Raw genomic sequence first — 13,505 nt, 5'->3', positions numbered from 1 at the left:
GTAAACATAAACTGATGTGTATATAACACATGTAAAATTTAATGTTTGCCTATTAAACAGTCTGAAGGGAGGAAGGGCGCAGTGGCTCACGCCTGTAATCCCAGCACTTTGGGAGCCCAGCGTGGGCGGATCATGAGGTCAGGAGTTCGAGACTGGCCTGGCCAGCATGGTGAAACCCCGTCTCTACTAAAAATACAAAAAAATTAGCCAGGTGTGGTGGCACATGCCTGTAATCCCAGCTGCTCAGGAGGCTGAGGCAGGAGAATTGCTTGAACCCAGGAGGCAGAAGTTGCAGTGAGCCTAAATCGTGCCACTACACTCCAGCCTGGGCAACAGAGTGAGACTCCATCTAAAAAAAAAAAAAAAGTCTGAAGAGAAACACAAAAAAAGAAAACAACTGCAGAGCTACTGTGGGAACATTTTCTCCCTATTTTACTTTTATTTTTATTTTTGAGATGGAGTCTTGCTCTGTCGCCCAGGCTGGAGTGCAGTGGTGTGATCTCGGCTCACTGCATCCTCCGCCTCCTGGGTTCAAGCAATTCTCCTGCCTCAACCTCCTGAGTAGCTGGAATTACAGGCACCCACCATCACACCTAGGTAATTTTTGTATTTTTGGTAAAGACAGGGTTTCACCATGTTGGCTGGGCTGGTCTTGAACTCCTGACCTCAGGTGATCCGCCTGCCTCGGCCTCCCAAAGTGCTGGGATTACAGGCGTGAGCCATCATACCCAGTCCATTTTCTATTTTAAATTTCCTTTAAAATCACTACTAAGATTCAAACACTTTAAGAACTAAGTTAATAAACGAATCCACACAGGAGGGCTTGCCAAGGAAGAGGTGAGTCAATATCCTCCCTGTTGTGTTAACAAAAAGAAGCAACAGAACCTGCTTCTTCCAGCTCATATTCATACACATAGTCACCCCAAAGGGCAGAGCACTGGGGACCCTAAGCTGCCAAGAGACTCTCTGGCCTTGAGCTCAAGGTGTGGCCAAGTACACATTACTAGGGAGTATGTGCTCATTTAGCATCACATGAGTGATACAAAATACCCTCAAGAGGGGGTCCCAAAGTGGCTTTACCCTAAGATTTTGGAAAGCTTTGAAAAAGCACCCACTTGCAAATTTCTGGGGAAGGTTCCAAAAGGTGCTTGTGCATGGCCAAGTTTGAGAACCACAGCCCCACAGAAGCATATGGCAGCTTCCTGAGCACCGTGTGAACAGGAAAGCTTCCCTGAGGAGGAAACGGCCAGGGCCGGTGGGGAGAATTTGGGGAAACAGACCCCGAGAGACCAGGGCCAGCAGGTGACCCATACACACAGGGAGCTCCCTAAGAAGCACTGGGCTTTGCTGGGGCGAGGCCAGACCCTGAACTTCATTAGGTAAGAAACGATGGGCCCCTCGATGGCTTACAGCATTTTTTTTTCTTTTTTTTTTTTTTTTTTTTTTTTTTTGAGACAGAGTCTCGCTGTGTCGCGCAGGTTGGAGTGTAATGATGCAATCTCAGCTCACCGCAACCTCCACCTCCCAGGTTGAAGTGATTCTTGTGCCTCAGGCAAATGGGATTACAGGTGCCCGCCACCACGCCTGTCTAATTTTTATATTTTTTAGTAGAGATGGGGTTTCGTCACGTTGGTCAGGCTGGTCTTGAACTCCTGTCCTCAGGTGATCCACCCACCTCAGCTTCCCAAAGCACTGGGATTACAGGTGTGAGCCACCATGTCCAGCCTTGGTTTACAGCACTTTTAACAACGTGCAGAATAGGACCTTCTGAACAGCTCTGTATTTCAGGCATATTCCAGTAAAACTTGTCTTTCCTCTCTAAGGTTCACCTAAGCTGGAGTTGACAGGACCCAGGGAGAAGTAATAATACAGCCAGACTAACTGAAGCCCAGTGAAATCTGGACTAATTCGTAGTGATTTTGTTCAATTTAAGTTATTGTTCAGTAAAGAGAGAAAGTATGAAACATTAAGTACACCAAACTAGAAGAAAATTTTCCACATACCAAATGACATAATAAATGAACTTGGTTTATTGCTTTCAATTCATTCACTGAATAATCAGTAAGTGCCTATAATCACAGTGTTAACAGGCACAAACACGTATGTCATACCTACATTCATTAACTCATTTAGTCCTCACAACCAAACCACCCCACAAGGCAGGTTACCCCATTTCTCAGGTGAGAAAATGGAGGCTTGGAGCTGTTCTGCGACTTGCCCACGGTCATCTGCTAGGAAGAAGCTGAGCTGAGATTCATGCTCTGGCTTGCCTTTAAGCACGAAGTTACCTTGCAGGGTCCTGTACTTTCAGAGATTAGAAGAAGAGAAGGAGCCCAGTCCTGTTGCCTTGGGTCTTCTATCTGGTGGAGGATACAGAGACCCTCGACATTCGAAGACAGAGTTCCTCTGTGCTCCACAAAACCAGCACCCGAGATGGACTCAAACTATATCCTGCGCACATCCCACCCAAGGCAGGAGGCAGGGAAGGAGAGCCATGAGAGGAGAGGCAGTTGGGCAGTGACACCCCCACAAATGGGAGAGGCCATGCCAGCAGGTGGCCAGGGAGATGCAGGGCAGGACGGCACAAGGCGTCTCAGGCAGGGCAGTGGGCACTGGGTGTGAAGGGTAAAGGGCCCTGTGGGAGTGGAAATGGCCACCATGCATCACCACTCTCTCCCAGCTCCAGGCTCCCTGCCCTCCAAGAGACCCGGCCAGGGCTCAGGCCTTGACTGCCTACCGCTGTTGTGTAGACAAAGACTGGCTATGGAGAGCACCCATGCCCACTTCGAGTGATGAGCCTGGCTACGTGGAGTACCCACGCCCACTTCGGGTGATGAGCCCTCTTCCTAGTTAGTCTAGAAAATCTTCACTAAATTGAATTTAGCTCTGATTCTGCCTCCTTCACAATGGACACAGACTCTTTGACACCAGCCACTATGAAGTCAGTCTCCAAGGGGACATTTCTAGAACTGGAAAGGCCAGTAATACCAAAACATTCCCAGTTAGGAGAAGAAACTGTGCCTCTGGAGTCCTGCAGGGGTGCTGTGATCATGCCACTGTGTACAGACAGCACTGCTTGCTTTCTAGGAAGCATGTATCATGGCCAGTGATACAGTATTTTCCTTCAATACTGTTATTAATTCCCAGTGTCACCCAAAACAAAGAAAAGAAAGTACCAGCAACAGCAGAAGCATGGGCCCTGCCCACCTGCAGTGCATGGCTCTCCTCAGGCCCCATCTCTCACCTCCATAAGCGCATCCGGGCTGTCCCCCCACCTCATGTTGAGGGAAAGGCCCCTCTGCAGCCCTTCTCATCCACCTAGCCACCTCTTCCCTGCAGATCTCGCCTCCAGCAGCAGACAGACTCTTCTAACAAAAACCCAACTTTACCACCCTGCTTTAAAATCTTAATGGCTTCCCACAGCTCTGACAAAAAAGCCCAAACCCACGCCAGCCTGGAAATCACCTCCCGCCTCTGAGGCTGCTCACCCAGCGCACCTCCCACGCCCACTCCCTCTGGCAAGAAGCGCCCCTTCCACCCCATAGCTACCCTCCTCAGCTCTGGCATGGTCTTACCCCCTTCTCCCACCACAGGCAGGAATCCCCCATGCCCTGCCCCAAGAAGCAACCCATGTCAGTTCCTCCCCAGCCCTGCCGTGGCTGCTGCGACGCGCATGGACTGTGTCCCGCAGGAAGGAGGACCTGATCTCGCAGCCAAGCCCAGCCTCTGGTCCCAGGAAGTGTCCTGCAAAGCCGAATCAATGAAGGGCAGGGCCCAAATCATTCTGGAACTGGAGGTGACCAAGCCACTCTTCAACCAAGAGTTATGTGCACCCATTGTATGCTGGGCCCTTGGTGTAAAGCCATGAACAAAACAGACAAAAATCTTTGCTCTCATGTACCATATATTATAAATAAATAAGACCAAATGGAATGCAGGCAGGAATGACTCTCCAGAAGGGTCAGGGAGGGTGAGAATAAAGCCCATTGCTTTTATTCCTTTTTGCTGCATTTTGAAATTTCAAACAACATTAAAGGAGGCAATAAAAATTAATCCTTTATCAAAAGAGAACATGGGTTTAAAAATGACGAAAAACACTGACTCGGAGAAATAAGTAAATAAAAGCACAAAACTCAAATGGACGCTACAGTCTTGTAGTGTTCTACAGCTCTAGGCTGCTAAGGGAAGATTATAAAACTGGGCGTGGTGGCTCACACGTGTAATCTCAGCACTCTGGGAGGCTGAGGAGGGCAGATCACTTGAGCTCAGGAGTGTGAGATCAGCCTGGCCAACATGGTGAAATCTGTCTCTACTAAATACAAAAATTAGCCAGGCGTGGTGGCGGGTACCTGTAATCCCGGCTACTCGGGCGGCTGAGGCATGAGAATCATTTGAACCCAGAAGGTGGAGGTTGCAGTGAGCTGAGATTGCATCATTGCACTCCAGCCTGGGCAACAGAGTGAGACTGTCTCAAAAAAAAAAAAAACAAACAAGCATAGGACTTGAAGACAACTACTAAAATCACTAAAACACACTCCAAGTATAATAAATCAGGGAAGAAACCCTAAGTCAATGAAAACATTTGAAAACCCAAGAGAAAATGGAGATGATCAAAGGAAAATCTTTCCCTGGAGGGAATGACTTTGTTAAACAGAAAACTTTTTAAAAATATTTTACCTATCGGCTGGGTGCAGTGGCTCATGCCTGTAATCCCAACACTTTGAGAGGCTGAGGCGGGTGGATCACGAGGTCAGGAGATCGAGACCATCCTGGCTAACACTGTGAAACCCCGTCTCTACTAAAAATACAAAAAAAAAATTAGCTGGGCGTGGTGGTGGGCACCTGTAGTCCCAGTCACTCAGGAGGCTGAGGCAGAAGAATGGCGTGAACTCCGGAGGCGGAGCTTGCAGTGAGCCAAGATCGCGCCACTGCACTCCAGAGCCTGGGTGACAGAGCGAGACTCCATCTCAAAAAAAAAAAAAAAAGAAAAAAGAAAAAAAATTACCTATTAACCAAGAATAAGCCAGGATAAAAACAAAGTATGCTGGAATCGGGGGTGGGGGCTGGGAGGGGAAGTTGCAAGTAAATGTAGTTAAAACAATATAAAAACTTTGATAACCAGAACTAGGAAAAAAAAACAAGAAATTAAATAAAATAAGGCTAAAGAATGTGACAGACATGGAAGATAAAGAGGCCTCCCCCACCACCCCACAGCCCCTCTTCTGGACTCCTGAGCTCACTTACCCAGCCTGCTGCTGTACTCAGCAGAAGCCCTGACACCTTCATCTGCTCCACCCTCTTCTGACCTGATCACCGGCCTGCCCACTACCCCCTTGACACCTCCACACTCTCCACTCCACTCTCTCCTAACAATCCTACAAACTTCCCTCCCCTTCCAGTTCACCCTCCCTTCTACAGCCTGAGTAGAACTTTCCCACATCTGCAAATCTGAGAATTTCACCAAATAAAACTTCAACAGCAGCCCAAGTCCTGAGGAGTAAGTCCCAAGCCCTGCCCTGGTCCCCTCTGATGTCCTCTCGCTCTGGCCTCCACCAGCCACCCTGGCCCTTCCACCACTTTGCACACTCCACACGGTGTCCCCATCCCAAGGTCTTCGCACTGCTAGTCCCTCCACCTGCCCCATTCCCAAGGTGCCTATTTGCACAAGAAACAGATACACACAGAAACACACAGACACACACACAGAAACAGACACACACACCCTCTCAGGCTCATCACGCTTCCCTCGGTGGATTTACCACTGTCATTCTTCATGTCTCAGCTGTGAGAACTCACTTCCTCTGAGAAGACTGCCCAGCCCCTCTCCAAGGCCAGGTGGGATCTTCCACATATCAGGCATCATGTAGTGCTCTTCCCTCTGAGCTTGTCTCAGCCTGTAACTAAGGCTCTATGTGTGTGCTTATCTGATCTTCCATGAGAATATAAGCTTGATGCAGAGTGGCTCCTCTCCATTTCTACCCAGCACTGAAACTTGAGCACTCAGCATGATGTGTGGCCAGGGTAGACCCCCAAAAAAATGCTTGCCAAAACAATGACTAAATAAACAAGCCAAGTTCCCAAAGAACAAGACAAAGCACATGAACCAGAATTTTTTTCTTTTTAAGTGTAAGAGAAAAGAAGGAAAAAATAGTTTTTCAAAGCTGGAAAACCCAAACTGGAGTCAGGGAGAAATCAGGCTTGCTCTACCCCAGACCAACCAGTTAGCAAAACCTGCATTGCACAAGAGAGAAGGCAACTCTGAGACTTCGAGCAGAAATGCCTTCAAAGACAGCAAGAGCACCGAGTCTGCTCCCGACAACCCCGTGCAACACCAACACTGGGAAATACCATGTCCCCGGAGCTCGCTAATAAAACACCGTGTTTGATTCCTTTCTGGAAAACAGACCATTTTGCATTCTTTTTCTTCCATGTTCCTCAGTCCTTTTTCATTTTCATGGTTTGATATGAACCAAATAAAAGCTAGTGAAACAAAGCACTGAGTAGCATGTTCTCTGTGACTATGTTCTCTGTGACTAAACACTCAGGAATACACAAAACTTGACCAAAAAAAGGACGTCACCATATGGGCTGGCTACAGACAGGTCTAGCATAATAAAATTTGTGAACTTGGCCAGGCATGGTGGCTCATGCCTGTAATCTCAACACTTTGGGAGGCCGAGGCCAGCGGATCGCTTGAGCCTGAGATTTCAAGGCTGCAGTAAATGGTGATCATGCCACTGTACTCCAGCCTGGGCAACAGAGTAAGACCTGTCTCTTAAATTAAAAAAAAAAAAAAAAAAAAAAAAAAAAGGAAAAGGAAAAGAAAGGAAGATAGAGAAAGAGAGAAGAGGAGAAGGGAAGGGAGGGGAGGGGAGGGGAGAAGAGAAGAGAAGAGAAGAGAGAAGAGAGGAGGAGAAAAAAGAAAAGAAAAAGAATTTGTGAACTGTAAATGTTTAAGAGACAACACAGAAGAGAAGTAGAAGGGAGGTACCAAGAGACCATTAAAATAAGAAAGCATGACTGGGTGCAGTGGCTCACGCCTGTAACTCCAGCACTTCAGGAGGCCAAGGTGGGCGGATTACTTGCGCCCTGAAGTTCAAGAATAGCCTAGGTGACATGGTGAAACACAGTCTCTACAAAAAACACAAAAGTTATCTGGGCATGATCACATGTGCCTGGAGTCCCAGCTATCCAGAAGGCTGAAGTGGGAAGATTACTTGAGCCTAGGAGGTCGAGGCTACAGTGAGCCACGACTGCACCACTGCACTCCAGCCTGGGTGACAGAGCAAGACCCTGTCTCAAAAATAAATAAATAAATAAATAAACAAGAAAGTACAATACGTTCGGCCACAAAACACAGGCATCAGATATGCAATAATCCTGACAGCAGAAAATGGCTGAAGCACAATATTTACAAGGCAAAGGGTTTCTGGCTAAAATAAAACAGATTCTAACAACATACTGTTTACAAGAATTAAATCTAGGCCAGGCACATCAGCTCATGCCTGTAATACCAACACTTTAGGATACCAAGACAGATCACTTGGGGCCAGGAGTTAGAGACCAGCCAAGTCAACACAGCTAGACCCCATCTCTACAAAAAATAAAAAAGTAGCTGGGTGTGGTGACAATGCCTGTGGTCCCAGCTACTGGGGAGTATGAGGAGGAAGCTCTCTTGAGACCAGGAGTTTGAGGCTGCAGTGAGCTAACACTGTACCACTGCACTCCAGCCTGAGCAACAGAGCAAGAACCTATCTCTTAAAAAAAAAAAGAGAGAGAGAGAGAGAATTAAATTTAAAATAATAAGGAAAACTAAAGATAAAAGTTAGGATGGAAAAGGGTGGGGGGGTTGGTTATGTATATATTAAGTAAATTCTGAACAAAGAAAAGAAGACTTAGAAATACTAATATCAGAGAATGGTTAATGACACAAACTACTCATTGTGAAAAAGATCTTCTTTAATCCCAGCACTTTGGGAGGTCAAGGCAGGAGGATCACTTGAGGCCAGGAGTTCAAGACCAGCCTGAGCAACATAGCGAGACCTTGCTTCTACAAAAAAATGTAAAAATTAGCCAGGCATGGTGTCAAGCACCTGTAGTCCCAGCTGACTGGGAGGCTGAGGCAGGAGGATCACTTGAGCCCAGGAGTTTAAGGCTGCAGTGAGTCATGATTGTGCCAGTTCATCCAACCCAGTTGATAGAGCAAGACCTTGTCGGGGGCGGGAAAAAAAAGCTACTACTTTATTAATCTTTATTAATAAATGATTACTCAATATTGAGGGTATTATCTTTTAAAACATGTATATGCTTAACAAAGCTTCAAAATGGAGAAGGTGAAAACTGTTAGAAATACATGAACAAAGTGTTACATGTAATTGGCCTGAAATAGATTAACTCCTCATTAACAGCCTATGGAAGCACAAGTGAAAAAAAAAAAAAAAAAACAAGATCATAAGAGGACTTGAACAACATATTTCATAAGTTACAACAGACAAAAACCAATACACAGCCAGGCATAGTGGCTCACACCTGTAATCCCAGCACTTTGGGAGGCCGAAGTAGGCAGATCACCTGAGGTCAGGAGTTTGAGACCAGCCTAGCCAACATGGGGAAACCCCGTCTCTACTAAAAATACAAAAATTAGCTGGGCATGGTGGCGTGTGCCTATAATCCCAGCTACCCAAGGTTGAGGCAGGAGAATCACTGGAACCTGGGAGGTGGAGGCTGTAGTGAGCCGAGACCGCACCACTGCACTCCAGCCTGGGCAACAGAGCAAGACTCTGTCTAAAAAAACAAAAAAAACAAAAAAACCAATACACATAAATGCAGACATTGATTTAGAAAACAGAAAAATCGGGCCCGACATGGTACCTTACACCTGTAATCCCAGCACTTTGGGAAGCGGAGGCAGGAAGATCACTTGAGGTCAGGACCAGCCTGGATAACATGGTGAAAACCTATCTCTAACTAAAAATACAAAAATTAGCCAGGTAGTGGTAGGACACGCCTGTAATCCCAGCTACTCAGGAGGCTGAAACAGGAGAATTGCTTTAACCCAGGAAGAAGAGGTTGCAGTGAGCCGAGATCACAGCACTACACTCCAACCTGGGCAACAGAGTGAAACCCCGCCCAAAAAAAAAAAAAAGGAAACAGGTGAGGCTCAGTAGCTCACACCTGTAATCCTAGCACTTTGGGAGGCCGAGGCAGGCAGATCACTCAAGGTCAGGGGTTTGAGAACAGCCTGGCCAACACGGCGAAACCCTGTCTCTACTAAAAATACAAAAAAATTAGCCAGGCGTGGTGGCAGGTGCCTGTAATCCCGGCTACTCAGGAGGCTGAGGCAGAAGAATCGCTTAAACACAGGAGGTGGAGGTTGCAGTGAGCCAAGATCATTCCAGCCTTACAGCCTGGGCAACAGAGCGAGACTCCGTCTCAAAAAAAAAAAAAAAAAAACAAGGAAACAGAAAAGGAGAATTGTTCAATAATCTAAGAACTAGTTCTCTTTAAAAACAAAGAAAACAAAAAGGCTAGAGTTTAAGAAATCTGACAAGAAAAACAAACTAAACTAACAAAATTAGAAATGCAAAGGAGATCCAACCAGAGACATACGTGTTTAAACTACACAACAGTACACGCTACTAAATTTGAAGGTGTGAAATTAGTGAGAAAGTAAATTACAGATATGGACTCAAAAAGTGAAAAAGGCTCAAATGATCAAAATGCAAGAAATAAATATTTTAGGATTTATTTCAATTATAGCCTTATCTCCCTAAAAAGTCTTCTTGACAAATACTTTAAAATAAATTTTCTCAAACTTAAGAAACAACCAATCCCAAAGCTACATAAAATGTTGCAGAAAACATAAACTCACAGAAAGTTACTAAATGAATTTTATGGGGTTACTTTAACTCTGAAATCAAAACACAACAAACGCAATATGTCCAACTACTATGTAACCATTAAAATTAAAAATAGAAAAAACAATTGTTTAAAACTGCAACAAGGCTACCTTCTCACCCAAAACAAATGCATATACACCAATGGGAAAAATCTAAATTGCAAGATTAAGGAGTAAAATTCAACATTACCAAGAATAATTTTTTTAATAGGAAATATGCAAATAACTGAAACCAAAATGAACATCTAAATTAACGCTCAGGGCCAGGCGCAGTGGCTCACGCTTGTAATCCCAGTACTTCGGAAGGCTCAGGCAGGCAGATCACTCCATGCCAGGAGTTTGAGATCAGCCTGGCCAATACGGTGAAATCCCATCTCTACTAAAATTACAAAAATTAGCTGGGCGAAATGGTGCATGCCTATAATCCCAGCTACTAGGGAGGCTGAGGCATGAGGATCCCTTGAACCTGGGAGACAGAGGTGACAGTGAGCCGAGATCACATCACCGCACTTCAGCCTGGGTGACAAAGGGAGACTACATCTCTAAAAAGTTAATTAATTACTTAACTGATGCTCAGAACACTCCAACGAAATTCAACACCTACTCCTATTAAAGACTCTAAAAACCACGAATCAAAGAAAAATCTATTTGTGTAGTTAAAAATGTCTCTTCCCAGCTGGTAAAAATAAATTAATAGAGAAAACTACAAATACTCCAAGTAAAATAAGAGCAGTTACATCAACACAAAATAAGCAGAGGTTTAAACAGAGGAAGGAAAATCCCATTTGTATCAGCAACATCAACAATGAATCCATCAATAAACAAAATAAAACTTGAAAGCACGTGAAACTAACACTAACCCAAAATGTCGGATCCTAAACTTGAGGAAAATTACTCACCTTGACTGAATTATAAAAGAATAATTTTTAAAATTAGGGGGCATACTTTATGTCTAGATGGGATGACCTAATAACATAAAGAAAAAGAGCTTTAAAAGTTCTAGTGCTGTTATTAAGAGTCAAACCTTATACAGGTAGGCACTAAAGTCAGCCCGTAAAGCCTAAATTATAAAATCATACAAGAAAATGCTACTATAGCCATTAAAAAATATAATGAACATTTAGATCAGCTGACATGAGCAAATGTCTACTATAAATTGTCCTGGGGAAAAAAAAAAAACACACAGGTGTAAACCAAAAGGTTCAGCATGATCTCACGGGTACACGAAGGTAAAGACACAAATATACAGAAATAAAGATAAACACTCCAGAGTAAGCAGCTGGCCACTTCCAAGTGGTGCAATCACATGATTTCATGCATTTAGAACTTTTGCACAAAGTCCAATATAACTTTTATAAATTTGGAAGGAAGAAAGTTTAAACGTAAAAAAGGAAAAAAAAAAGAAATACACCAAAATATTAACACTCAATGTTTTTTGAGGTGGCTGAATTATGGCTGCTTTTCAATTGCTTTAACATACTTGTCTGCATTTTCCAAATTTTCTACACTAATCACAAAAAACAAAACTCTGTACAGAGCTAGTAAGACATGAACCAGCCGAGCGTGGTGGCTCACACCTGTAATCCCAACATTTTGGGAGGCCGAGGCGGGCAGATCACCTGAGGTTGGGAGTTCCAGACCACCCTGACCAACATGGAGAAACCCCGTCTCTACTAAAAATACAAAATTAGCCAGGTGTGGTAGCACATGCCTGTAATCCCAGCTACTAGGGAGGCTAAGGCAGGAGGATCACTTGAACCCGGGAGGCAGAGGTTGCTGGGAGCTGGAGATAGCGCCACTGCACTCCAGCCCAGGCAACAAGAGCGAAACACCGTCTCAAAAAAAAAAAAAAAAAAAAAAGACGTGAACCAAAACATATTTAAAAAATTTTCATTTTGTCCCTATTGTCCCTTAGTGCTTATGCATGCCAAATTCTTGGTTATTTTCCAACCACAGTATTACTTTCAGCATTAAATTCAAATTTTACCAGCAATCATTCCAATCAGAAAGAAAAGAATGAAAGTGTTTGAACTGCTTGGACACATGTTCAGATCAAAACGGAAAGCCAACTTCAGTAAAGAATCAAGAAAGGCGTGACTCAGGAATCTTACCGTAAAACTGTTGTTGACGTTTTTGGTACTGGATTCAGCCACGCTGGCATCTGACAGATCCACCTCATCAAATATGATTGACTGGAAAGAGACAAACACAGGGACTAAGGCACACAAAGATAAGGACATCATTAAGCACTAGCCAGCGCTGCCCACCACACCCCCCTGGATCCCTACCCAGCACCCACAGAAGCCCAAGTACCTTGAAACTGTAGGATCCAATCAATAAGCCAATCCAAATTAACTCACCCACCTGCTTCTAACCAAAAGCTCGGGCTCACAGGTATAGTGCCATGATTTAAAAAAAAAAAAAAAAAAAATCTACGAACTTTGGCATTGCATTAGTGAAGGAAAAAAGAGAGAGAACCAAAGCAAACAACCCAATGCTGGTATTTCTGTATTTACTACTACTGTCAACACCAGTGTTCACTTTTACATGTGAAGTATGTTCTCACACAGTGTTCTGGCTGGGGGAAGGCCCCAGGGTCCGGACTGAGGATTCTGTGTCTTCCCAGCTTGTTCCTCCAGCGAGCACATGGAGGGGAAAGGTCCTGGCTAAAATGAATTCTTCTGGGGAAGAGAGACAAGTCCAAATGGAAGGGGTCTGGCCGTGAAAGGAAACAAGGGAGCAGATCAGAAGGAGACTGGTCCTGGAGAGAGAGAGACACTCCAGGGCAGGCTGGGAATCAGGCCTGGGGACCTCCCCCATCTCCCTTTCCATTCCCTACACGGTCACAGTCCCCCAGCACAGCCCCTGCCTGCTGTTTCCCATATACCATCCCCTCTATTCTACGATGGCTCTATGAGGAACCCTGGAGAAAATCAAACTAATTACTCAGAAAAGAGACTCAATCTTTTAAGTAAACTTCCCCCTCCCCTCGCCCCCAGAACTAACTGTAAAAGGTGTTTTCTCGTGTTTGTTTGTTTTTTTTTAAATGAGGGAAGTGGTCAGAACCCTTTCTAAAAAAGCTGCTTTGTTCCATTTCAAATTTTAATGCAGTAACTTTCTAGGGATATGTCTCAAAATGTAAATGATTCAGATCCCAGATTTCTTAAATACCAAAATATTAGTACTGACACCAATACTGATATAAAAATACAGGTATTCGGAATCCCAGCCAACACACTGGTGTCTGAATGTCTAACACCACATCCGCTTAAACATGGCAGTAATCTGTGACTTTCACTGGCTGCTCCTCCTCCAGCAGCACCCACCTGGTGCTTCTAGTTTTAAATCTACCTACAATAGGGCAACAGAAAGAAGGTTAATTGCTAGAAAGCCTAAAAATAAAGAATTTCCCATTTCTGTTCACACATCAAAAAGCTCAGCTCCTTCTACTTTGGCCGGGCACAGTGGCTCATGCCTATAATCCCAGCACCTTGGGAGGCCAAGGCAGGAGGATCACTTGAGGTCAGGAGTTCAAGACCAGCCTGGGCAATGTGGTGAAACCCCATCTCTAGGCCAGGCATGGGTGGCTCACGCCTATAATCACAGC

The 13,505-nt window shown here is 44.7% G+C and overlaps 1 protein-coding gene across 3 annotated transcripts in view; it reads right to left on the bottom strand.

Annotated features, from left to right (window-relative positions):
* The window catches only part of LOC105473893 (diacylglycerol kinase delta), a 120,456-nt gene that overhangs the window by 71,824 nt on the left and 35,127 nt on the right, over nt 1-13,505 (bottom strand). For all 3 annotated transcript variants that reach the window (XM_011728077.2, XM_071073579.1, XM_071073581.1), the window contains one exon: nt 12,010-12,090. In XM_011728077.2, coding sequence (XP_011726379.2) covers nt 12,010-12,090 — 81 coding nt within the window. Of the gene's footprint in view, nt 1-12,009; nt 12,091-13,505 lie in introns of those variants that run through there.

The sequence above is a fragment of the Macaca nemestrina genome, chromosome 11, assembly GCF_043159975.1.
Source record: "Macaca nemestrina isolate mMacNem1 chromosome 11, mMacNem.hap1, whole genome shotgun sequence".
Taxonomy (NCBI): Eukaryota; Metazoa; Chordata; class Mammalia; order Primates; family Cercopithecidae; genus Macaca; species Macaca nemestrina.
Note: the sequence above shows the minus strand (reverse complement) of the source record. Positions and strands in the feature narration are given on the sequence as shown.